Source organism: Ictalurus punctatus, chromosome 19 (genome assembly GCF_001660625.3).
Source record: "Ictalurus punctatus breed USDA103 chromosome 19, Coco_2.0, whole genome shotgun sequence".
Lineage (NCBI taxonomy): Eukaryota > Metazoa > Chordata > Actinopteri > Siluriformes > Ictaluridae > Ictalurus > Ictalurus punctatus.
The window spans coordinates 10,327,691-10,355,493 of record NC_030434.2 but is presented as its reverse complement, the minus strand read 5'-3'; the positions used below and the strand labels follow the sequence as shown (position 1 = coordinate 10,355,493).

Below are 27,803 nucleotides of genomic sequence, written 5' to 3'. Positions count from 1 at the left end.
TGCCACTTAATCCTCTAGATGTACACAAGATACATAGGGGAGTTATGCGAATAATGGCGACTGTGTAGCAGCGTGTGTGTGTTAGCACGTACGCGTGATGAAAGTTAAGATGTTTGCCTCAAATGGCAAGACGTTGAGACAGCAAGACAAAAATATTACAGGAAACGCAGAGAGGGAAAATAAAGAATGAGCAAATCAGTTGGTAAACAAACACCAAAGCGCTTCTCCTAATGCCACAGGCCTGCTGAGCTGCAGCTCAGTCTGAATACAGGCACGTTTCCAAAGGAACTTTTCAGAAACTGTGGAGCCGCAGTCACATTTTATTAGCATACCTTGGGCTGATTTTAATTCTTGGGCCATAGTTACAGGAAACTGAGCTCCTGTTCTAAAAGTATGCACATTTCTGTGGACCTGGAACAACTGAGAAAAAGCTTCACACAGTGAACTCTTGACTTCACCCAAGTTCTAACCTTAGTATGAAGGCTCTCTCTCTCTATCTGTGAAGAGTAGTTCTGAGATATGGGGCATCAAAGATTTGACATTCCAGCTAGCAAAACTCTGGGTTACTTCGAAATTACATTATCTGAAAGAAGTCTCAAACATTAGCTAAATGTTCAAAAATCTTCCCCATTGGGAAGTTTATGTAATTAACTCAATTTCGACCAAAATGCCAGACAGATCCTTATGATACGGAAGTCTAGTCTAGGGAGTGTATTTTCTTAAAAGGAACCCTGACTCTGAAGACTTGCAGGCCTTAACACGCAATAATTACCCTCTCTTACTAAAATACATTGTTAGAAACACGTTAAATAATGTTCATTACTTTAAAAATCCATAATATTTAATACATATTTTAACCTACGGCGGCCGCCGTTACATGACACGGTGCACTCCGAGTCGATGACGTAAAATGGGTGCACTTGAGCACTCGGAAGAATTAGCTACTAGCCCCCCGCAGCAGGAAAATAATGCCACAGTGCTGCTATTGGCTGTAATTGTCTAGTTCTTGTGTGCTGTGATACAGGGGATGTGTGTAAATATTCAAACCCGTAAGCATCTTGTTAGTGCGTTTTTTTCTGTATATATTCTCATAACGTAAACCTCATGTAAAATGAGCCGGAAACGCCTAGCCAGGTCACACCCAAAGTAAAATTAAAGCTGTTCTTGAACCATTTGGAGTACATGCATGGTTTTGGTCTCTTCTGGAAGGTGGACTAAATATTTTAAATAATTGGACTGTTTGGACCTTTGCCAGTGTAACAAGACTGTTAGTCAGGATGTTACTGATCAGTGGATTACTATGAGGTGAGTTGCCTCTGTTTTGTAAATGTTTGTTTGTATGTTGGTGGTCTGGCAGACATTGATTGTAGCTGCGGTTGTGATTGTATCTCAAAACGGTTTAAATCAATTGAAATCACAAGAACCTTCGCTTTCCAAAAGGTACCTTCGTAAACACAGAGGCTGTGTAGATCGCAGAGATTTGCTCATAGCATGGCGACAGCGCGCTGGCGGGCCGTCGGAATTTTAACAGGATAAAGTATACGACGGCGAGATGGCTGAAAGTCTCTAAAAAATTATTGCTAATAGAATACGTTTCATCATAAAACGATGGCTTAATCCATGTGCTTACCTTGAACAACAAACGCTCTCGGTTGGCATAGACATGCAGTTGCTACACGGACACCATGGATTTTGCCCCACGCTCTCCTCCTCACCTCTCTGATCATCTTCATTTTGATGGCCATTTTTAGTAATGTCTTCTATATTAGCCTCCTCGTTAATGTTACACACGGGTTCAAACTGAAAAGGCATGTTTATATCGCCGTAGGGTCGCTGAAGAATCAAGACCGGTGCAAATATTTGACGTCACTACAGAATGCATTGCGGCGTAAACAGCAACGGCAGCCTACGAGTGCAAGGAGTTTTCTTCATCTGGAGTGTTTTTCAATAGCGGATTTATATAGCGGATGTCAGTGTTAATCTCAACAAGCCTTCATAGTCAGTGTTCCCTTTAACAGCCACTCGCAGCACATATACAACAGAGCATAGCTTACTGCAGGTGTAACCACTGCAGTGTGACATGCTGCTGGTTGCATCTGGTTTAAAAAGCTACATTAATATGTTAACATCAGAGTTACACAACAAAGGAAACTATTAGCATGAACAAATAGTCACAAAAACAGTCACGGTTTCTCCATTGTAGTTGGAACTCAACCTGGATCTCTTTCAGGATCTTTGTAGTTTTCCCCATTCAGGAGAGTTCAGAGATTTGGCCAGGCTTAATATTTAGACAGACTGCTGTGTGTATGTGCGTGGTGCGTGTACCTGCATGTCACGGGCTCGCTCGTAGGCCTGGTAGGCTACTTTCTCTTCGATGCTGGCCAGCTCCTGCTTTAGGTTGGTGGTCTCGTTCTGATGCAGCTCGGTCAGGTCATTCAGCTGATCCTCCAGCCGCTCACACCTAACAGAGGAGACCAGGATACACATGCCATGTGCGAGTATGAGTGAGACATGAAAAAGGAAAACGTGAATATGGTATCCATCAGGAAGGCTACAAATAAGAGAGTCGCGAAATGCTACAGATTCCAAAGGTGCTCTGAATTGCAATACTTTTCCAGATCTATACATTAATGCCAAGAACCCTGGCTCACTACATAGGGTCGAACATAATCGCTTTGTAGAAACACTGTAGTGTACTATACACTCACTAAAGCATCATTTGAGACTTATCCTGGAAGAAAAAATAATTTCCCTTTGTTCAGGAAAATATACGTGTGTTTTAACAGACCTACATTAAGCAACTAAAAGTATAACACGGGATTTTAAGCATTTAAGTGTTGATTATATTCACCAGTGAGCTTAAATCGGACATCTAATAGTTTGTGTACCTGTAGCGCTCTTCCTGCAGCATCTGTGAGATGAAGCCGTAATTACGCTTGGTCTGGCTCCTCAGGCTTTCGATGTCCTCGCTGAGGTGACCCTGTGCCTCTCGGAGCTCCCTCACCTCCTCCAGAGCATCAGTCAGCCTGCTGTCACTCTCCACCTGGCCCCCCTCAGCCTGCCCGCCATTCCCACTGCTCTCTGCTGATGCTGATGTGCCTGTCGAGCACTCGTCGTCGCTCGGGTACTTCGGCTTGCTCGTTAGCGTGGCACTGCCACTCAGAGCTCGCCCCGCCCCCTCGGCGCTCAGCCCGCCTCCCGTCTCCATCGTGCTCTTAAGGTGTGCAATGTTGTCAGCGCTGCCAAATTTGTTGCGGATGAGGCTGGCAAAGCCTCGCGACTTGTTGAAGAAGAATGGTGGCGAGAGTGAGACGCCTGGACCCACTGTCTTAGCCTTGTCCAAATGTTGGTTTCGGCCACTTGCTCTGGGCCCTGCCTCCTTGGCGCAGTCCTTCAGGCTGTCCCTGGATGCTTCTTTAGCTTCTTTAACGTCTTTGCCAGGCACCTGTGCCAGTTTGGTGCCGTTGGCCAAGGCTGCTGTGTCACACTCCTTGATCTTTCGGTGGTACTGCTCGAGCTTGCGTTGCAGCTGCGCGATGGTCTGCGCAGACTTCTGGTTCTTCTTCTCAAACACATGCTTGATGCGACTGCTTTGCTGCTTGTCGGCAGTATCAATGAGCTTTAGGTACTCTGCCACATTCTCGTCTCTCAAAGCCTGCTCAATACGCAGCTGCTCAGTCACCTTCAGCATCTTCTGCTGCAGGCTGTCCAGACCCAGCCGAGGACGCGTTCCATCCCGAACAGTTGAGTCACTCTCGAGCTCCAGAAACAACTCTGAACTGCCACGCTGCATTACGCCTGGTAGACTGGTCCCCTCAGCCGCTCGCTCCGACTGCAGACACACATAGATAGATAGAAAATAATTAGTCTCAACCTCAGATGCTCCGCCCACAGGACACAGAATTTTTGATATCTATTGTACACTATTCTGGCCAATCAGATTGGCTTCCAGGACTTCTGTGCACTGGTTTTGACACTATGACCTCTTGTGCAATTTGGAACACAATATGGACACTGGACTGTAAAAAGTTAACAAAATCCTATCTTTAAAAAAGTTATTATAGAGTTGTGTGAAGCAGTACGTAGTGAGTATATGACAGTCCTGCATGTTTAATGATGGGATACCGGAAAAGGACTCTGGTTAGCCGTCCGTCATATTGTCTGCTTCTGTCGATATATGCGGTTCTTGGCCATGCTTATTGGTGAAATATAACACACACACATTTTTATATATTATATATAAAATATTATATTATATTATATTATATAATATATATATATATATATATATATATATATATATATATATATATATATATATATATATATATATATATATACATACACATATATACACACACACACATATATATATATATATATATATATATATTATCTGCATGTTCTCCCTGTGCTGCGGGGGTTTCCACTGGGTACTCCAGTTTCCTCCACCAGTCCAAAGACATGCATGGTAGGCCGATTGTCATGATTGGCAGTGTATGAATGGGTGCGTGAATGTGCATGTGCCCTGCGATGGATTGGCACCGCATACAGGGTGTACCCCGCCCTGTGGGATAGGGAGCCTGAAGAATAAGCGGTATAGAAAATGGATGGATATACAAAAATGTATATTTTAAATTTTGAGAGAGAGAGAGAGAGAGAGAGAGAGAGAGAGAGAGAGAGAGAGAGAGAGAGAGAGAGAGAGAGAGAGAGAGAGAGAGAGAGAGAGAGAGAGAGAGAGAGAGAGATCTCTTGTGGGGCGATTGTGGATCAGGTGGTAGAGCGGGTTGTCCACTAATCGTAGGGTTGGCGGTGCGATACCCGGCCCACGTGACTCCCGATGCCAAGTTAGCACTTTGCATGGCATCTCGGCTACAATTGGTGTGTGTGTGTGTGTGTGTGAGTGAATGAGAACCAGTGTAAAACGCTTCGGATAAAAGCTCTATATAAGTGCGCCAGTTATTTTAACACGTAACCATGGTCAACACGAACACTCATTAAAACACAGCGGGTCTTTTTCATTGCGTGTTCGTTTTTATTCTCCGAGTAACTTTCGATAACGCCAGACGTCAAAATCAGACAGAAATACAGATGCAGTGGGAGTCTTAAACTCAGCAAAAGTATTCCGATTCATTCTGAACTGACTGACGTTAGCTTGCATGCTAACAAGCGTACTAACAGGTCAGGAAAAGTTTGATGGGGTAACGTATCACGAGGCGCCGCACCCCAGATGTTGTACTGGGGGGAAAAGGTCGCGACAGCTCCAGAGACGTCTGTGGTCTCACTCCAGTGTAGGGGAAATTAGCGGATTTCCGATTCTTGTGAGGTTTAAAGAACCATTCACATTTAGTGCCTAAAAACTCGTGGAAAACGCTTGCGCTCCTGTGGTGTCTGCCGTTGCTAAGCGACGAGGAAGTTTTAGCACAGGATGGATTTACAGCACCGCAAATCCCTTGCAGAAGCTCTGCTACTAGGTTTATTTATAGAGAAGAGAGACAAAAAACGTCGTGCTTGGGCGCACCCCAACCTTCAATCACGTAGAAGACTACCATATATAGTAGTGGTTCAGCACAAGCACTTCAGAGCGCTCTCATTATTCTATCCTGTATTAACCATCTTTCTGTAACAAACATTTTTACCTTCAGAGGACGATACTGCGAGTGTTGTCTAATTTCCACGACAACTTTGTGTCTCCTGGCTGGGCAACAAGCAAACCGGAGGATGCACGTAGAAAAGTTTCAAAAGTCTGTGTTGACACGCAGGCGGTTTGCCCTTTGTTGTGCAGCGGGAAAGACCGATGCAGCGTTACCACTGACTGGTAGGAATCATCAAGAATTTAGAATTAGAATTTTATGAAGTCTCTGTGTGGAAGGGAGTCAATGATATAAGAAAATGCGCCTATTACATTGAGAGAAGTATTACATGGAGCGATTTCTTACAGGTTCCAGGAACCTTGCCTCTGCGACGGCAGAGATATTGGTGTTTTAGATCACAGCTTCAAAACTAAGATATATACCGATGGGTAGATATGGAGAGAGATAATAACGGTAAAAATATTTGCTAACGGAAAGAGTCCGGTTCAAGCAATAAATAAGAGAGTACTTATTAAGAGGCGCAGTATTTTTGCGGCGGGTTATCATCAAGTGGCATGCCCCATTGACTCGTTCCATCAGATCAGTGATACATGATACATTTGCCCCCGTAGTTTCTACTTCCCCAAATCTATGAAACTGCATTGATAATGGGGTTCAGCTGATTCCAATACATCAGTCTGGGAAGGGTTACAACGATATTTCAAAGGCTCTGGGACTCCAAAGAACCACAGAGAGAGCCATGATCTCCAAATGGAAAAAACTCGGCACAGTAGTGAACCTTCCCAGAAGTGGCCGACCTTCAAAATTCAGCAACGACTCATCCAGCAAGTCACAAAAGAGGCAAGGACAACATGAAAGGAACTACAGGTCTCTCTTGCATCAATAAAGGTCACTGTTCATGACTCCACTATCAGAAAGACACTGGGTAAAAAGGGCATCCATGGAAGAGAGGCGAGGTGAAAACCACTGCTAACACAGCAGAACAACATTAAGGCTCGTCTGAATTTTGCCAAAACTCACCTTTATGGTCCTCAAAACTTTTGGAAGAATGTCCTATGGACTGAGGAGTCAAAAGTGGAACTGTTTGGAAGACAGGGGTCCCGTTACATCTCCAAACACTGAATTCCACAAAAAGATCATCATACCTACAGTGAAGCATGGTGGAGACAGTGTGATGGTGTGGGGATGCTTTGCTGCTTCAGGGACTGGACAACTTGCAATAATTGAGGGAAACATGAATTCTGCTCTCTACCAGAAAATCCTAAAGGAGAATGTCCGGTCTTCAGTCCGTAAGCTTTGTAAGCCCACCTCTGAATGGGTAAAATAAATAAATAAATAAATAAAAATAAGGCTTTGAAGTAGCCTAAACAAAGTCATGACAATCCAGTTGAGATGCTGTGACAGGACCTTAAATGCGCAGTTCATACTCGAAAACCCTGCAGTGTGACTGAACTAAAGCAGTTCCGCAGAGAAGAGTGAGCCAAAATTCCACCACAGCGCTGTGAAAGACTGATCTCCAGTTATCGGACGCGTTTGGGTGCAGTTATTGCTGCTAAAAGGTGGCAATTAGTTTTTCCCCAGGGGTGATAGCTGTTTGATAACCTTTTTGTTTCAATTTGTTTATGTTGCATTTTGTTGGAAGATCTAAAACTATTTCATGTGAGAGATACACAAATACAGAAGAAATCAGGATGGGGGCCAATATTTTTTCCCCAGCACTGTATTTGAAGATGTGGTACTTTGGAAGTCTTACACAAGCCAGAAATCTTGCCTGTATGTTTGTCTTCTGGGGACAACCGTATTCAACTCAGACAGGTTAAAGAACTGGCCCGAGGGTCTGTGCCGAACCGGAGTGTGTACGACACTGGTATATAAATTAGCGGCGTGTTACAGAGCACATCCGGAATCTTCGTACAAACCAACCCGCTGTCAAAACATTGACTCGGAGCTTGAGGATACACAGTTCTCTGAGCAATACTACAGACTTCATTTATATACATTATAATCAAATAGATAAAATAGAGGGCTGCTTCTGGAAAGTCTGGTTTCAAAGATGTGGTGTGTGTGTGTGTGTGTGTGTGTGTGTGAGAGAGAGAGTGACTGACATCAACTCAAGCTCTTAAATAAAACGACCAGTGATATAACTAAGGAGACATTTTCCTGAAGCTGTTTTGATAAAGAGTCAGGGTCTGTGTTTCATTAAATTCATAAAACATTCACAAACACTCCCATCACCTACCACACAAACACACACACACCATTTTCATTTTCTGAACCAGGAAGTGCTCATCCATTCTCATGGCTTTAGCAAAGCCCTGTGTGCACAGCTCACTTCTCTCCCTTGCGATCACATTATAAAAGGCGAATCTGCACGAGACCTTTGTATCTTCACTATTAACCCAAATGTAATAGTTACCATGACAGCCAGCACAAAAACCCTCTGATCCCACCCTACAGAGCTACGACGCAAGCCTTAATAACTAAAGAGTGTATCTGCAAACCATATCTCAGATACGATTGCTATGGTGGCATGGTAAAAGCTCACTGCTTCGAGAAGTAGGTCACTATCGACTATACAGATATTTACACAGCCCTGCAAGGGACCCTTCGTCTCATGCATGCGACATATTCATGTCTCTTTTGGGGGGGGAAAAGAGAGAGCAAGAGGCTGGAAAAAAAAAAGAAAAGAAAAATAGAGCCAGTGTTAGAGAACAGAGAGAATGTTTGTTTGTTTAATGCCATGCCAGCTTGTCTAAGGAACTCTATATAAAAAGGTCTTTAAAATCTATTTTTCCTTAAAACTCAACAATTGCGTTAAGTTCGACTTTGTTAAAACTTCCTTCCAGAGTGTTGACTGAATAAAAAAAGGTTTCTCACGGGGTTAAGACCAGTATAGTCTAATAAAACAGATTCAAGGATAATGGACTCTGGCAGAAGGTACATGTTGGTGAGTCGTGAAAAAGAGAGAAGGAACAGTAGAGGGAAGGGGGGGAAAGAAAAAAAAAAAAAAAAAAAAAAAAGATTAGAGGTGGATAGGGCTGCATGATAATGGCTATACTGAGAATTAAAACTAATTCAACCAATTAAGAAACTAAATATTTTCCATTAACATCAACACGAACTTGTATACAATAAGTATTTCATCAACCATAATTTTTTGAAGTGGAATTGACACTTAAAAATAAATAAATTTAAAAAAAAATAACAGTCCCTGTGGTGACTTCCTAATGAGACAATCAGAGCAGAAACCATTCCCACATGATGATCGCTGCTAAAGGAAACACAAGAGAGGGGAAGATGTTTTGAAATAACCACAGAACTACACACACGGTATCTCACAAAAGTAAGTACACCCCTCACATTTTTGTAAATATTAGATTATATCTTTTCATGTGACGGCACTGAAGAAATGACACTTTGCTACAGTGTAAAGTAGTGAGTGTACAGCTTGTGTAACAGTGTAAATTTGCTGTCCCCTCAAAATAACTCAACACACAGCCATTAATCTCTAAACCGCTGGCAACAAAAGTGAGTACACCCCTAAGTGAAAATGTCCAAATTGGGCCCAATTAGCCATTTTCCCTCCCCGGTGTCATGTGACTTGTTGGTGTTACAAGGTCTCAGGTGTGAATGGGGAGCAGGTGTGTTAAATTTGGTGTCATCGCTCTCACACTCCCTCATACTGGTCACTGGAAGTTCAACATGACACCTCATGGTAAAGAACTCTCTGAGGATCTGAAAAAAAGAATTGTTGCTCTACATAAAGATGGCCTAGGCTATAAGAAGATTGCCAAGAACCCGACACTGAGCTGCAGCACGGGGGCCAAGACCATACAGCGGTTTAACAGGACAGGTTCCACTCAGAACAGGCCTCGCCATGGTCGACCAAAGAAGTTGAGTGCACGTGCTCAGCGTCATATCCAGAGGTTGTGTTTGGGAAATAGACGTATGAGTGCTGCCAGCATTGCTGCAGAGGTTGAAGGGGTGGGGGGTCAGCCTGTCAGTGCTCAGACCATACGCCGCACACTGCATCAAATTGGTCTGTATGGCTGTCGTCCCAGAAGGAAGCCTCTTCTAAAGAAGATACACAAGAAACCCCGCAAACAGTTTGCTGAAGACAAGCAGACTAAGGGCATGGATTACTGGAACCATGTCCTGTGGTCTGATGAGACCAAGATAAACTTATTTGGTTCAGATGGTGTCAAGCGTGTGTGGCGGCAACCAGGTGAGGAGTACAAAGACAAGTGTGTCTTGCCTACAGTCAAGCATGGTGGTGGGAGTGTCATGCTCTGGGGCTGCATGAGTGCTGCCGGCACTGGGGAGCTACAGTTCATTGAGGGAACCATGAATGCCAACATGTACTGTGACATACTGAAGCAGAGCATGATCGCAGGGCAGTATTCCAGCATGATAACGACCCCAAACAAACCTCCAAGACGACCACTGCCTTGCTAAAGAAGCTGAGGGTGAAGGTGATGGACTGGCCAAGCATGTCTCCAGACCTAAACCCTATTGAGCATCTGTGGGGCATCCTCAAACGGAAGGTGGAGGAGCACAAGGTCTCTAACATCCACCAGCTCTGTGATGTCTTCATGGAGGAGTGGAAGAGGACTCCAGTGGAACCTGTGAAGCTCTGGTGAACTCCATGCCCAAGAGGGTTAAGGCAGTGCTGGAAAATAATGGTGGCCACACAAAATATTGACACTTTGGGCCCAATTTGGACATTTTCACTTAGGGGTGTACTCACTTTTGTTGCCAGTGGTTTAGAGATTAACGGCTGTGTGTTGAGTTATTCTGAGGGTACAGCAAATTTACACTGTTACACAAGCTGTACACTCACTACTTTACATTGTAGCAAAGTGTCATTTCTTCAGTGCTGTCACATGAAAAGATATAATCAAATATTTACAATAACGTGAGGGGTGTACTCACTTTTGTGAGATACATACATTATACATTATATATATATATATATATATATATATATATATATATATATATATATATATATATATATATATATATATATATATATACATATATAAAAACAGTAGAATATAGACAGCTGTTCAACTAACAGTTTAACTCACTGTTTATGTAGCCTCACACAGGAACATGAGGACTAAACAAGGTCAGAAAAAGGCAAAGAGTTTCCACATTACAGCTCAATGTGTGCAATTCCCCAGAAAATGGCTCCTACTCCATTAGAAACAAACATGGTGTGTGTGTGTGTGTGTGTGTGTGTGTGTGTGTGTGTGTGTGTGGCGGAAAAAGACAATAACACAGCTGAAATATCAAGACTATTATTAAATGCCTGGCAGAGACAGATTGATAATCAATTAATGCACCTGAGCGCACACTGTCACAATAGTCCCTTACACAACGTGTGAACATTATCAACTCACGCAGTCACATACTGCAGGAACAACAGCTGTGTGTGAATGACAGATCGGATATCTGATCTATGTGCGGTTTGTATAATACAATATAATTCTCTACGACACAAAGCAGAAAATTCACAAACGGGTCTACATGCATTAATGCACATGACTGGATTAATATTTCTGGTAGATTGACAAAAAGAAATTGTCAAGGAAAAAAAAGAAAGGAAAAAAAAAAGAAAAAAAAAAGGTCAAACTGCCCTCGTTTAAAGAGTATCATTTGCATATCATTTGCTTTAAGACCTTTACTTTACAATACAGCTGAACTAATTCAACATCCCGGGTCACATTCTTGCTCAGAAACCATCTTTTCATCAAACTGGGCTGAAATTTCTCTCGGGTCAAACAGAGACAATGACCCCGTCCTCATCTCGGCATACTGAAGGTATGAATCAGCTGAATGGAGAGAATCGTCTCCTGCCTCCGAGCTGCTTTGTGTAGAATTATGGAGGAAATTCGTCGTGTTAATGTTTTCAGTGGGTGGAAAGTGTGTGTCTTTTGATATTTTAATCGGTCGTTACAAACCCAAACAGCAGAGTCGTTTCGACAATTACAGCATCATGGTAATCATTGGAGAAACACTCGTGGGAATGCTCAAAATGCAGAGACGCAGCCAGAAAAGTCTGTCTGAAGATAAAACTTACATTCCTTTTTCCTCACAGTGTCAAACAGTTGATGTCTTCTCTAGTGAGACGGTCCACCAAGTCACACAGCTCACACGCAAAACCGTGAACTGAACTGTGCACGTCCTTGCTGCCATATGTCTAATATTGGTACAGATGGCATGACTGCACATCTGTCTCATCGTATACAGCCTCTGGTCCATTTCTGCAGCTGTCCTTCCTTTTCCCAGCTGTCCCCCTTTAACAACCCTGTACTTGAGTTCTGCATGCCGTATTGCTCCCGATACGTTTTGGGTAAAGTTCAGACAAAAATCAACAGTGTGTGCACGGTGTTCTCTCACATGCTGTGGAAATTTAAGCAGCCAACCCACCTACTGGCCTGTTTTGAGAGGAAACTGGAGAACCCAGAAGAAAGCTACACAGTGGCTCAAGGGGAACTCTCAACTTGATGCTACCACTACCATGCTTCATTGTGGGGCTGGTGTTCTCAGGGTGATGAGCAATGTTAGCTAAAGTTACATTTGAGTGGCTGTGGCTCAGGTGGTAGAGCGGGTTGGCGGTTCGATTCCCGGCCCACGTGTCCTTGGGAAAGACACTGAACCCCAAGTTGCCCGCGATGGCAAGTTAGCGCCTTGCATGGCATCTCCGCTACCATTGGTGTGCGTGTGTGTGTGTGCGTGAATGAGACACAGTGTAAAGTGCTTTGGATAAAAGCGCTATACAAGTGCGCCATTTATCATTTATATAGCACTGTTCTAGACACTCAAAAGCGCTTTACATCATGGGGGGGTGATGATACGACAGCAGCCATAGTGCAACCACACCACACACCAGCTATTAGTGGAGAGGAGAGAGTGATGCAGCCAAATCAGAGAGAGAGATTATTAGGGGGCCGTGATAGAGAAGGGCCAATGGGGGAATTTTGCCAGGACACCCCTACTCTTTTACAATACGTGACCTGGTATGACCACAGTACAGGACAGTGCTGTTTTTACAGTATAGTGTCCCCGTCACTATACTGGGGCATTAGGATCCACACAGACAACAGGGTGAGCGCCCCCTGCTGGCCTCATTAATACCTGGTAAACCACGCGAGAACTGCAGGGAGACATGGCTCTGGCAATGTTGGGGTTCTGCCAAATGTAGAGCATTGTGACAAGGCCAAAATGTTAAATATTTAAAAAGTAACTTCTCCCACAGGTTTGCCAGGTCTGTAACATGTCTCACGGCAAATACCACATTCCACACTATTTCATAAACCCCAGCTGTTTAAAAGTTATGCTTACCCTGTGAAAAGCTTCTCCCATCTGAGCCGTGGATCTCTCCAGAACTCTCTCTTTATAGTCACTCTTGGCCTATTGGTTATAAAAAATAAATAAATAAATAAATAAATAAATAAAAAAACGTTTATGTGCAGATGGTATTACTGAAACAACTGAGTAAATGGGTCAAAGGTTGTCAGACAAGTATGTGATGATTCAGGAATGCCGTTTGCATTATACAAAACTGCAGTGCATTAAAATCGCACTTACTGGACAACAGCAATAAAACCTGAATTCTTCACCTGGAAGTACTGCATTTCGTAAGAGATCTCCCACAGTACAAAAAGAAAAAAAAGAAACAATGAAACTTTTATGGTGTCAGGGAATTCCATATGTTATTGTGCAGAACAATGAAGTATTTGTACGGTACATGAATGAGAGTAGTCTATTTTCCTAAACGTACACAAAAACATTCTCCCGTTACACTGAGGGTCAAACCAATGTTTAATGAAATGAACAGCTTAACCTCAGAGAGTAAGAGTAAATATACGCACAAACATTTACTCATATGCAGCCGCTCTTAAACCAGAGTGATTCACAAACGCATTCATGAAAAATGTAATAGGCTGCGATAGTACCGGAGACGACTGCCGCATTTTAAATCTCTCAGACCTTCTCTTTACACAGAGAACACACGCACATCAGCACCAGGGTTAATGCGGTGTTTCTGGTACCTCGCAAGTGATCATTTGCTGGCTGTAAATGACGTCGTTTCCCAACTCGGCACATTCGAATTGAAAAGATAATGATTTAAAGACTGTCTTTGGTTTGCTCAGTCGGAGCACATGAAGCTCATGTGCTACTTTACGCACACTTTTACAGTTACAGGCCCGAGAGGCTTCGGGTGCTGTTCTACTATACTGAGCTTCAAACATCCACGCCGAGTGAAACTGCAGTACGGCGATAACAGAGGACAACAGCGAGTAGCGTTAACAAGATGCAATCCGGCTAACGTTAGTGATACGAGTGATGGCTCTAACGGTGGTGATTACCTTCTCAAAATAGCGATTAGTACAGTCAGTGTTCTAGATTTAAAAAGTGCTGTGTCTGTATATTAACTGATCTAACTAACCTGTGAGCAGTGTGAGCGGCCATGTGTGCTTGATGTCACCGTAAAAAGGGAAGTATTCGAGAAGACAAATACAAAGAGAAATTTCAAGGGGCGTTTCCAGTGTTTTTACTGGTTGTAGGCACAGAATTACAACATTAGTACAGCCCCATGTTTCAGTGGTCTGGATGCAAAACCGAAAATAAAACTTTTATAGATGGAATGCCATGAGCGAGTCGATACAGGGACAACACCTTGCTCCGAAAAGCTCAGTGAACCACTCTGTTTAAGAGGTTATTCGTCCGTCAGATTCCGTCTCACGTATTTGCGCGTACAAGAAAATACAAAAAGGGCCATTCAGACCGTAACCTTTAAGATTCCGAAGCGTGCGACCAGAAAAGCACATCGGACGCCTTGTAAGATTAATCTTAGCTATACGGTACATACAAAAGCTCAACTGAGTGACACGATGAAATAAAACTTTTAAACAAACACTTACATGTGAAATGTTTTGCCACAAAAACAACAAAAGCCGGTTTGCTGATGAAAACCAGCATCAGGCTTCCAAGTGGCTTCAGCTAGCTGTGTATAGAATGATATAATCAGCTATCTTGGTCTGCAATTTGCATACAGTTCAACTGCTTACAAAAAGGAAACACGAACCCCTAGGCAAAGCGCACACAATTTGCATGATAAAAGTCCATGTCAGTAAAGCACAATGACAGCCAGTGTAACTCTGTGCCTGTGTAATTATATACAGTATATACAGTGCCCTCCACTAATATCGGCACGCTTGGTAAATATGAGCAAGGAAGGCTGAGAAAATTCTCTTTAATTGTTTAACCTTTTGTTAAAAGAAATTCACAAAAATACTCTCAAGGGTGCCAATATTAGTGGAGGGCACTGTAACTTGCAGTGAAATGAATCATGAAAATGAAGTGAAATCCTGTTCTCCATGTGCTACCCTATCAAATGCCTAATAAGACACCTCTTCGCCCGTTTTTGGTTTCAAAATTGAAAGAAAAAAAAAAGTAGCTGGCAGCAACCGGCCCTGCAAATATTTTAACTCAGCGGGTGGAATTGCCAGACGGTCCCTTAGGCAGCTTGTGCTGCGACACCGCACCAGAACATCCTCAGGTGTAAATACGCAGCTCTAACACACACTGGCATTTCTGAGTAAAAGTTGTGTCCATATTTATATATATTGACTGAATATTATTACAAATAATTTTTAATATTAAAACAAAAAAATAATAAACACCTCATCATTTGTATTTTTCAATTTCGACACCAAAAATTAATGTACACGGACCCATCTTTCTCCCTTTCTCAGTTTTAATCCCTTCTTTCCGGCACAGATTAACGGTTTCAGAGAGCAGGGGCGATGACATTCAGAGAAAACTTGCCATGTTAGGGTGTGTGTGTGTGTGTGTATTAAATAGACAAGCACTGCTTTAGGCTGATGTGATAAACAATAGGCTTACCAGTATTGATTTTACACAGCGGCTTCAAACGCAAAGAGTTCGATTTCAGCCAGCATCTGAAGTTGTGCCTTATAGAAGCCTTCATCACTGAAACTGTGGCTGATAACGAAATAATCCTCAGAGATTCCCGAGGCTCAAATTTCAGTGATGGGCATCATCAAAAAAAAACATTAAAAGCATTAAAAATCAAATGGGTGAACTACAATAGCGCACACTGCAAAACATGTTTACGTGTTTTTTTTTTTTACTAAAAGTTTTCACTAATGTTTCAGCCTCAGGCTACTGTGTGATTTACACATCACAAGACTCCCACAAAGATCAATCCAGGAAGCAACAGTCCCTAAAGGAACTGAGCAATCGCAAGCCCTGCCATATTACCTGTTCATCCGCTATGGTGTATTATAGCGACTATGTTTATTACATGACAACCAATTTGTTCTCATAGTAACTATGGCTGTCGCAGACAAAAAAAAATTAACCTCTGCATTGTTTTAAGGACGTAATTATGTTAACTTACGGTTTAATATGTTAGTAAGTGTAAAATTATGACAGACGTACCACAGGACCCATGGTATAACTACAGTTTACAGATCATTTTACATAAGTGACTATCGACAGTTACGTTTGTCAAGTTCTTATCACTTCAGCACGTATGGCAGAAATGTTCTCCTGCTTGCAAATCAAAACTTATACTTTAAGAAACGTCCTCACCATCAGCTCTACACAGACACTGCAATCAAAGACACTAATCAAGATCTTGAACAGGTATTAAACTGCGCGTGGCCAAAGCAGTACTGAATTCTCGATTCTGATTGGTCAGACGGTTTTGATCAGTTTTCTACGATAACAGGAGCGGTAATGATGGTGCGGCTGCGACACGAAGGACGTGCGGTATATTAAACGCGCTCATTCTTATACGTCAATGTTTCTATAGGAACAGCGAAGTCACAGCGATGGCAGACGCTCCACATAATCCAATTCTAAATCATAAAGGGATTTTTTTTTAATCCTGTTGTTATTTTAAGAAGAAAACTGTGCAGTTGCTGAGATGGTGAAGCTTTCTATAGAGACATTTATTTAACGTTTGTGGAAGGAGTCTCCAGTGTTAATGTTTTGTAAAACTGAGGTAAAACTCGACCTTAAATTCTCCGACAAAGCAAAGCACACAGGACAGAGGGCTTCGCGGTTTCCGTTTTTTCATGAACACGACAAGCTGTGTGTGTGTGTGTGTGTGTTGTTTTTCTCCTTATTAATGTGAAGAAAAAGGTGGGGGGGGAGGTTGGTGAGGGAACAACTGCTTATAGCTGTTATAACATAAGTGATAACAGGAACTAGTCTCAAACATTAAATGTAACTTTAAATGGTTAAAAATGAATAAGAATAGTAATCATTGGCAAATTGCTTTGGGATAAAGGGAATATTATTTGCCGTTACTGGTCACGGCATCACACCGCCCCATCGTTGATTATTTTCCTAGAACGGCACGTGCCACTGACACTACGTGACAATTAGGGGTGCAACAGATCGTAGTTGATCCGTACGGACCCCAACCCACCCCACAGTCCGAAACCCCAAAGTTTCACTGCCGAGGTCACGCTTTAAAGGTAATCATTCCGTAAAACTCGACGCAGAGTAGCAGTGAAAAGATAAAGACAAAGCAGTAATGACAGTCATCATGGCTAGTGGAGGAGCAGAAGAACGTTGTTTTAGTTAAAACCATAAGCAACAGTTCCTTGCTGTAAATGTTCTTTAAGTAATAACGTTATACTTGCACCCCGCCCCTCCTTTTGTTTTTGTTTTTTGCTCATCCGAAAAACGATCCGATCCGCGTTTCAAAAAGCGTAATATGATGCGGACTGAGAGTCACGTGATCCGTCACACCGCTAATGACAATATGTTACAGCCTCAACAACACAAATGTAAGTGAAGTTAGCTGATCCTAAAATGGAGTGCGTTAGCTAGCTAGCCTTTGCGGGGTCATCCAGATCCTTATTCACTTGAAATAGGTGTAAAGCCAAGGTCACTTACCAGGACTTCACTATTCTGCTCAAGCTGAAACATCACAGACTCAAAACTGGTCCGTTTTATCCCGCGGTACTGTAGCAATCTCAACCTGATCCTTTAGAGACCTATAATTCAAAACCATGGATTTAAGACACATAAAAATCGATCTGGGGAGGAAATTGCAAAAAGTCTGAACAATTTGCTCTTACACTATCTGAGCATTATAGGTTTATTGCTCTTTTAACAAACGCTTTTGCAGAAATCCTGCTGTGCTTTGGTGTCTTAGCATGTGTGTGTGTACACGTACACACACACACACACACACACACACACACACACACACACACACACATCACAGAACTGCGGCATCAATAAAACTCACCCTTTATCCCTAGGACTGATAGGATGAACAGAGAGAAATAAAAATGAGAGAAATACACAGTGCTAAAATTAATACTACTACTACTACTACTACTACTAATAATAATAATAATAATGTGATAACATTTACAAATAATTCAACACTAGTAATAAAAACAGAGCTGTGGTTGTAATAGACTTCAGTGATGCAGAGACTCATAGGCTGGATCTGCATACTGGAATGTAAAAGGTGTTTATAATTTATGTCACATGTTCAATTTCCCAGTGGGATTCTCAACTCTTAGATTTTTCAGACGCAAAACCTCGGCAGTTACTATATTTGTACTCCGATCATTCTGTACACCCAGACTAATTTCCCGGAAAGGTTTATGCGTTTAAGGTTTATGCGTTAAGGTGAAGAACCCCAAGGCGAACAAGGTGAATCATCTGACAACTGGACTTAAAATAATTCGACTTTTTTCATTTTTCTCAGAGGGAGATGTCCTTCGGCAATACGGCACCGGAAAACTCATTACACACACAGCTGAGGTTAAACAATAAACATGAGCTTCAGAGAAAGTGTGGAAAATCAGGTGCTGCACTCAAGCACCCCACACACACACACACACACACACACACACACACACCCATTGCTGGCTCTGCCGCACAAAAACATAAACGATTACAGTGCAAGGAGTCCTAGGAATAAATCTATTTGCCATAGTGATGAAGTAATAAATTAAAGCTAGCGCAATGGGCAAGTAGAGAAATATAAAAGACCTGTCCAAAAAAAAAAAAAAAAAAAAAAAAAAAAAAAAAGAGGCAGCCCCTCTCCAGACACCCACAAATCTGACTCAGTGGAAATGACACAGAGGCACTAGCAGTACCGGTGCTTCATTTGGCAACCAATACACATCATGGAAACATGAGATATGGGTGAGGTGTGCTTCAGAACAACACTGCGTCCAAACAAGGACATAAACAAGAACAATTCAGAAAGAAAGTGAGAGAACATATGAGAGAGAGAGAGAGAGAGAGAGAGAGAGAGAGAGAGAGAGAGAGAGAGAGAGAGAGAGAGAGCGCGCGCACTTATAATGCAGCTTTTCAAATAAAACCACAAAGTGTGTTCTTATCAGAATGATTTCCACCGAGCAGGGATCTTAATGATTCAATTTATTTATTTCTTCCCTCAATTCTTCCCGCCCTTTAGCTAATTTCCCCTGTCGCACAATACCCATCAGTCATAAATCTCTGAGGGCGAGGGCTAGCACATGCTTTATTTCTTTGCGACTGCCCGACTTACAAGCTCCTGATTGGTTTCACCAAATGGTAAATAATTGTCAAATAACCGTCAGAAATCATTGGCTGCTTGTGATCCACTCAGTATATGAGCTACTGTAGATCATGATTCTGAAGTGATTATGTAAGGAAGTGATTATAAGGTTGCTTATGTTGTTAAGACAACAAAGGGGGGAAAAAAAAAACAAAAAACCCCCACAATGAGTATAAGAACATGTCCCGCTAACTCAAGAGTCAGCAACATGTGAATGCCATGGAACTGGATTTGTACACATGGTTTGAGTGAACAATCTCCCAGCAGTTTGGGGCTCATAAACGTGTATGACTGCCTCACTATGAGCGGCAGGTAAACCGGCCTACGAAGTGTGTGAGGGCTCACGTTCTCCTGAAACCGTAAACACATTGGAACTTGCTCGACGTACACCTGCCCTTAGAGACACAGGAAACATCTTTCCAAACTGCTGTTCATGTGACATCACAGGACCGCGGAACAGTCTTGGAGGGAAGCACTAACTACATGCCCTCCAGCAACGTTACACAGGCTGACAAGCTCCATTTCTCTGTTCTCATGATGTGCATCTCAATCAAAAACCCTCAGCTTACATTCCAAAGTGTTTACTAATCTAGAAAATACAGAATACTGGTACTCAAAACAGACCTTTCAGTAGGTTTCAGACTCAAAACACTAATCTAAAATTTCAACACTAAGTGCAAGATAAAAACCGTTCGTGTTGGTACTCAAACGTGATTTGACGTTAGTTTGTTTATTCGGTTGTGGACGTGTCACGTCTCCAGTGTCTACGTTGACATCGCACCACATGGACGTGGCGGCCATCTTGAATATGTGTACGCCTAGTTAACAGCAAGTATGAATCAGTCTTTAATCCACTGTACCTCTCGAGAGTCCATTACCAGATATCCACAAAATAAATAACTAAATAAACAGAATCAACTGAGTATTTGACTAATGTCAGATAATACACCCGAGGGATTTTAAGTTTGCATTCATTCCATTGGCCTTTCTTCCAATTGTTCAGAATTGGAAACAAATTTCCAGGCCAGCGCTACCAATGACTGTCAGCACAGATGAGCCAGTGGCATGAAAGAATAAATATGATGGTCTTAAGCCCTCCACTGCTTCTCCAGAATAATCAGGAGGTCTCACATATCTTTCGAACGTATATTACTGAAAACACACACTTGCATGTCGTGATTCTCTTGACGATTATTACTAGATTAGCAGTTTGTGAAACCAGGAGAGAAAAAAAAAAGGATCGGCGCGTATCCTATAGCATATCATCTCTATTAGCTGACTTTACAATTTTTCATCACTTGCCACACTTTCACTTTGCTCCTGTTCATCCAGGGGATGGGTCATGTACACTAGAAGGCCAAAAGTTTGAGGACACCCGCTGATGACATCTGTTCTCGAACATCCCATTCCAAAACCTTGGGCATAAATATATATGGACTTGATCCCTGTTTGAGCCTATAATAGTCTCGCATTCTTCTGGGAAGGCCTGCTACTGGATTTCGGAGCGTGGCCGTGGGGATTTTTGCTCAATCAGCCACATGTTGGGTGAGAAAGCCTGGGGTGCAGTCGCCATATCAATTCACTGCAAAGGTGTTGAGTACAGAGGTCAGGGCTCTGTACAGGACACTGAAGTTCTTCCATTCCAACCTTGGTCAATCACGTCTTCACGGAGCTCGCTTTGTGCAAAGGTGCATTGTGATGCTGGAACAGGTTTTGGCCTCTTAAGTTACAGTGAAGGGAAATTGTAAAGCTACAGCATACAAAGATATTCTATACAATTGTGTGCTTCTAACTTCGTGGCAACAGTCTGGGGAAGAACCACATATGGGTGTGATGGTCAGGGAGACACAAATTTTTAGCCATACAGCACATCTATGAATAGAAGCTTTGACTTTCAAGCAATTACTTGATTGACAGTTCAATATAAAACATCTATTTCTACTATAGCTGTGCTACAGGACCTGGGCACTACTGGCTGAGTGGTTCAAGTTTTGGCCTGCTGATCAGCATGTTAATACTGCCAAACTGCTTTTATTGTGCATAGCCCATAACATTCGCCTGCTCGACTCAACTATAAATCGTTTTTGGAGAAAAGCGTCTGCCAAATGGAACGAGTCAAACGTTCTTTGCATGGGAACAGCTATGAGAACCAGATGGGTCATCAAGCATTAGTTTAATTTACCGCTGCATAACACAACTTGCAGACACAGCGTTCTTATTAGAATAGCACACACCAGTGTAATATGCTATGGGCAACTTGTTTGGACCAGAAAATCCATAACGCTCGGCCTTACCAAGAATTTCATTAGCGAACGGCAAGCTAATTCAAAGCAATTCAATTACCAAGCATCTAACAGGATGGGCTCTGTGCTTTCACTTCATTACTGCCCAGATTAATGAACCACACTTACACATACACTTACACCTCAGACAAGTTTCGATTCTTCATGCTTAAACAAATCACAGCTATTTAACCAAAAAGCTCACCTCGTGGCACTGGAAAGAGCTTAGTCCGTGAAATATCCATTATATTTCTCAGCAGGCTACTGTAGGACTCTTTACGCCTGGTTTGTTGGTTGTGGACTCGTTTGTCCGAGTCCAGAGCAGTTTGGTCATACTGCTCTCGGTTTTCATGATCAGGTGTGTTAGAGAAGCCGAATCACCAACCTGTACTGGACGCGGAGCATGCAGGACCAATGTGTTCTCAAAAGAGTCCCTCCGGGTGGATCAGTTTCTGCTCTGTTCCTGCCAACATTGGGGACGTGCAAAGATCACGGCACGGCTGAGACTTATCTGAGCTCCTGTTCTTGTATCTAACTCCTCTGATCCGCCCCAAGTCCTGACTTTCATCAGCATCCTCAGTCAGTGAACAGTGTTCTGGTCTCCTGTTGGATGAAGGCTCACGTTTTACTGTTATGATTAGCGATCAGCAATTTGATGAACAGTTCAGCTGGAAAGTCATCCTGTCAGGGATTCCCAGCTCTAGACGCTTACGGCTGGGACATGCTTCTGGAGCCACCGATAAAATGTTGACTTGCTCATTTGTGATTACAGATATCGAAGATTCAGGGGGATGTGATTGGTAAATTCCGTGACCTTTTTAGACAGCGGCGTCAAAATATTACTTCGCAACACTTTACTACAGTTACCATAACAGACGGCTTGAATACACTTTTTTTTTCTTAAGGTCTCCTGGATTTCAGGGTAATCATGAGTTTAGTGAAACATTAACAGTTTTAACAAGTCATGACCGTATGACTGTCTCGGTATGAGATCGTATCACGTCAGAACTTGCGCACTGTACACTCATTGTCACAGACAGATGTGGTTAACTGCATAATTACCACAGTATAGTGTATGATGCTGCAAACATACTATAATGCCCAGGAACACTTACGTCAATTCAAAACTGTACTTGTTTAATTTATTTATTTATTTTTAATCTAAACCTCTGCACTATTCAACCAAAAACCTAAACATCTGACATTTTGATAAAAAAATATATATATATATTTTACAATGGTGGGTCATAGATGGTAAGGAAACTAGAGTCTAAAGAGCAAACATGCCTATATACTGTAGATGAAATTCATGAGAGGTAAGTAAGAAGTATTTACAGCCTTATAGGCGAGAGACTATCTTCAGAGTAATCGGATATTTGACTGGGAGCCCGTGATGATTAACAACAATGAGAGTCATATGATCTCTGGGTTTGACGCGACTTAAAACCCTTGCTGTGGAATTTTGTATGGGTCACATTTATCTCCAAGCCAAACAGAAGAAAGGAGGATGTGGTAAAAACGTTCTGCTTTCCCAGTCTCTCTACAGGACACTCGAATGTCATTCGTCCACTTCAACCCTAACCCAAATTCAAGTCTTCATGGAGCTCGCTTTGTGCACAGGAGCACGGTCATGCTGGAACAGGTTTCAGACAGGAGCACGTACGGGTGTGAGGATCGAGCGTCCACATACGTCGGATGGAACATCGTACCATGTTTGACTAACTTTAACGACGCTGGAACACCACGACCGTGAAGAATAACTCCAAGAAGGAATAACTCTAAAGGTTTGAAGAGCTGAGAGTATGAGCGTTGGAGAGTGGCAGCGAGAGCTGCGAGTGTGGTAAGTAGCAGACTTCACTGGTGAGAAATAACGCATCAGAACATCCCTGACCTTCTTATAATTAGTGTCTGTGAATACACAACACACCTACCTAAACGGTAGTCCGTGATTATATCAGTGTTTAACGCTAAAGCTACATTTTCCATGAATATTATATAAAAAAACAACAAAAGTTCACTCTAAAATGAAGAGATTTAATATTATTAATATGAATAATAATAATAACCACCATAAGAGGATGAGTTTGAGAGAGAACCCCAGATCAGCCATGCAAACTTTTGTGGTGATGCTGTTTCACTTCACACTTGATTTGCAAATTCTCTCTCTCTCTCTCTCTCACACACACACACACACAGCTGTTTGCAGTCTGCACTTCTCTACAGTTTTCATGTGCTTTATTGGCATGACGAATAATTGTACATTTGTAGTGCCAAAGCAAGCACAAAGGAAGGGTAGTGCAAAAACAGGAGAAATAAAAAATAAAAAGATTAAATAGATTAGAAAAAACAAAAATAGTGCAAACGATGTACCTAAATTAAGGACGATAGGAAGGCACCATATACACAGAATAACTGAAAAAACAATAAAGGGTAGAATTACATAATGAAGTGGTGCTTCTCTACAGAGAAAGAGAGTGTGTGTGTGTGTGTGTGTGTGTGTGTGTGTGTGTGTGTGTGTGTGTGTGTGTGGTGGTCATGTGAACTCTGGCCGGTTTGTAAACGACACCGTGGCTGCTCGGTTACCAAATTTGTTTGTTTGTTTGTTTGTTTGTGTTTACAAACCCGCTCGAATTGACTATAAAGCAGCTCCATCGTGTTTAATTCGTAATAATTAAAGCTTCAGTGAAATTGAACTATCAAGAAAGTCACCTCAAATATCAGCTAGAGTTTGTCCCTCTCCTGTGTGAAGAAGTAAACAGTCCAGTCAGGCGGGAAACACCGACTCTACACGGAGTTAGTCAATAAAAACAACAAACGGGTAATGAACAAACTAACACAAACCAAACAGAGCTATCACTGCGGTCAAGTTCAATCACCGAGCGGTATGATGGCAACAAATGAAACACACCCACACACCCACATACATACACAAACCCACCCACACAAACCCACACACACACACACACACACACACACACACACACACAAGCAGAGTTTTAACATAAATACCATTTTGCCGGAGAAGTCTCGAGCAGGAGTTGCAGGTGAACTTTTCCCAGCTGCAGTAGCGGCGCTGTGAGCATACTGTAACTCACGCGACAAAAACAACCGCTCGGCGTCCTCTCTCACTGGATTCGGCTACATTATGTGAGTGGAGTGAACGGGAGGCGCGCTCTCTCTCTTTCTTTCTTTCTTTCTTTCTCTCTGTCTTTCTTTATCTCGGATCATACACTCTGCCTCGTGATGATAATCCGGCTTCGCTCAAGCTCAGGCTCAGGCTGAAACGACGCGACGCAGCCGACACTCGCATTCTTACTACTATTCACGCGCCCTGCGCGCGCACCCGCCCCTTGTGCTAGCTGATTAGATTTGAATCGCGAATGAATCGGTTCTCTTTCATGACTCCTGAGTCGATTCAACATCTTTGAGTCAAATCTTTCTATTTTATATGATGTCATGTTGACTTACAGAGCACTGTCGGATCATTAAAATCTCTCTCTCTCTCTCTCTCTCTCTCTCTCTCTCTCTCTAAGACAACTCGTTGTTCCAGAGTCATAGTAAAGATTCGTTCAAAATGAACGAATCATTCATGAACGACACATCACTAACAGTTACACGTACATTCAGTTGTGTAAATATGAATATTAGCTAGGCTAAGCAAATTCATTCACTGCCTTCTAATTAACTTATATAACTTGGATAACATGAGAGATAATATGATATGCTAGGCATGCTGTAGCTGTGTGGCTCCTCCCTCCGGGTTTGCGGGGTTCGAATCCCGCCTCAGAACCTGTGTGCGTGGAGTTTCCTCTGCGTACTCCGGTTTCCTCCCCCAGTCCAAAGACATGTGCTGTAGGCTGATTGGCATTTCCAAACTGTCAGTAGTGTATGAATGTGTATGTCATTGTGCCCTCTGATGGGTTGACACCCCATCCCAGGTGTCCCCCGCCTTGTGTCCCGAGTTCCATGGGATAGGCTCCAGGCTTCCTTGCAACCCTGTATAGGATAAGCGGTACGGAAGATATATGGATGGATGGATGGATAGTTTAAGTCACTTTAATGGAGGTAAGAATCAACGCAAGCCAGACTCCTAGCTTTCATTACAGAGTCTGGCACATTTTGTCACAAAACCTACATTTACAGTGGGGGAAAGCCATTCAAATGTCAGACAATCAACCACAGAATAGCAGCTGTAGTCTGTCTTTTCTCTACCCTTTCTCTTTTTTTTTATTTATTTTTTTTTTAAAGAAAAGCCCTTAAATAGCTGTTAAAGATAGAATGTTGTAGACTTTGTTTGATACACTGACTATATCTTTCTCTGAAATGTGCATTGTGTCATTGTTGGAAACTGGAACATAGAAATGGTTTATAAAAGTAGTGGAGAGCAAATGAGATGGAAAAACTCCAGGATTCTGAAGCTCGTGGCCTCGAGGCTGTGACTAATCACAATGAACATGCAAAGTGTAACAAAATTAGTGCAAACATTAAGCTCAGTGTCGAATGTGCAGAACTCTGTACATGGCAAAAGCAGGCGAACTTAACTACACTGAAACGACATTCATATGTAATGTCACCTCCTAGCCTGATAAACATTTCATTCTCATGAAACTTTTTGGACTTGTTAGCATCTAGTAACCTTTTAAGAATTAGCCGGAGCTATGTAAATGAAATGAAGGAAGCAATGCTACCACCTTGCTACTGGAAAACATAATGGTACATTTGGTAGTCTATGGCTGGTTTCATAAGTAATGGGTAATAACACAAAATCAAAGTTTCCCTACCTTCAACTTCAGCTTTGCGTCAACATATGAGAAGTTTCTGTGAGAATCTCATGTCCTTGTTTGACAGCATGAAAGATTTCTACTACAGAACTAATGTTCATTGGCACTAGACAGTTATGAACTCACAAACAACCGTTACCTTGAGGGTAAATGGATGTGTTAGAGCAGGAAATACAATAAATGTGTTTGTTAAGGCCCAGAATGGAGAATCGGTGTGTTATGACACTTACCTATCAGTTTCTGTAAAATGAGCACGTTTTCAGTTTGCAACCTTCTCCATCCAGGCAGCCATAATGTCAGCCCTTTTATCTGAAATCTCTATCACTCCATATCACGTCTGATTCTTTGCTCGATGATCAGAAGCACAGCAAATCCACAGGTAAAATATGCAAGAACACAGTAAAGCCACGGCTGATAGAAGCTCCACACAGATAACAGCAGATGTCTCTTGGGTTTTTGTCACACTACAAACTTTTTCAATCACCTTGCGCCTATCTGACTGCAACAATGCTATAAAGCATCAGTGTGTCTCACGAGGAAAACAAGAGAACCAACGTGGAATCTGATAGCTTCTCGCAGCAGATTAGACACAATGGTTCCTAAGCACATTAATGTTTCAGCGGAGAAACGCTTTCACGGCTTTAGTGAATTTTTAAAGCACCGGCGGATTAAAAAACTACGTACAGCCCAAGCTCATCTGTCGTGCTGCATGTTGCTGTTTTTTTTTTTTTCTTTCTCATACTCTCCAGTAAGGCACGTTCCCAATAACAGTTACAGCCGCAATCATCTCATGTATCAGATGAGCTCTCTGATGACTTTGCATGGATGAGATTCGACCAAATCTGAAATGTCCTAAGCAGATGGAGCTTGCTGTACAGTTGATAATTTACCTTTTTTTTTTTATGCATCTAGTGAACATTTGGCTCCTGTGTGTGCGTATGTGTATGTGTGTGTGTGTGGTCTGGTCCAGCAACAATGCAATCTAATCTCAGAGCACAAATCCTTTGATCTGAACTGCAGCATTAATAATCCCACGAGAATACAAGTCTCTGAGAGGAGAAGATTGGAAAGAACAAGACTACAAGACATCCCTGCGTCTGAATTAAAGTATGACTTTGGGGGGAAAAAATAAAAATGTATGTACACAAATTGTTCTCCCCTCATACTAATCAGCCAGGATGTTTGACGTCCAAAGCCTCTTTTAGTTTGGTATTGGAGCCAAGAGGATAATATGACTAACAAGTAACAAGGAAAGCTTACAGCCTCCAGTTTAATATCATGCAACCTGCATGTCGGAATCATCACACACACGTATCAAAAGGTAAGGTCTCAGTAATACCGTTTGTCTGATGCAGGTGTGGACTGATACTAAAACACACATTGAGGAACCGCCACCTTTGAGGTTTTTGCAATTGTTTTACATTTTCGACATCTCTATCTGTTTTGCCTTTGGACCATTGTGTTTGAAGTATCGGAAACCTCAGCGTGGTTGATTTGAGTGTGTGAAGATTTAGACACACAGTTTGTAGAG

At 42.3% G+C, this 27,803-nt stretch overlaps 1 protein-coding gene across 7 annotated transcripts in view; it reads right to left on the bottom strand.

Annotated features, from left to right (window-relative positions):
• Positions 1-27,530, bottom strand: part of tmcc3 (transmembrane and coiled-coil domain family 3) — a 31,682-nt gene extending 4,152 nt beyond the window's left edge. For 2 of the 7 annotated variants that reach the window (XR_006984197.2, XM_017494387.3), the window contains exons 1-5: positions 24,501-27,530; positions 17,541-17,641; positions 12,945-13,013; positions 2,889-3,832; positions 2,326-2,461 (exon numbers count right to left, since the gene is read on the bottom strand). Coding sequence is in view for 6 of the 7 variants with exons in the window: in XM_017494387.3 (XP_017349876.1) it covers positions 2,326-2,461; positions 2,889-3,832; positions 12,945-13,013; positions 17,541-17,573 (1,182 nt within the window). In the remaining variant the exon portion in view is untranslated. The other 5 variants (XM_047162419.2, XM_017494389.3, XM_017494391.3 and 2 more) reach the window with 5 other exon arrangements.
• Between the last annotated feature and the right edge of the window lie 273 nt (positions 27,531-27,803).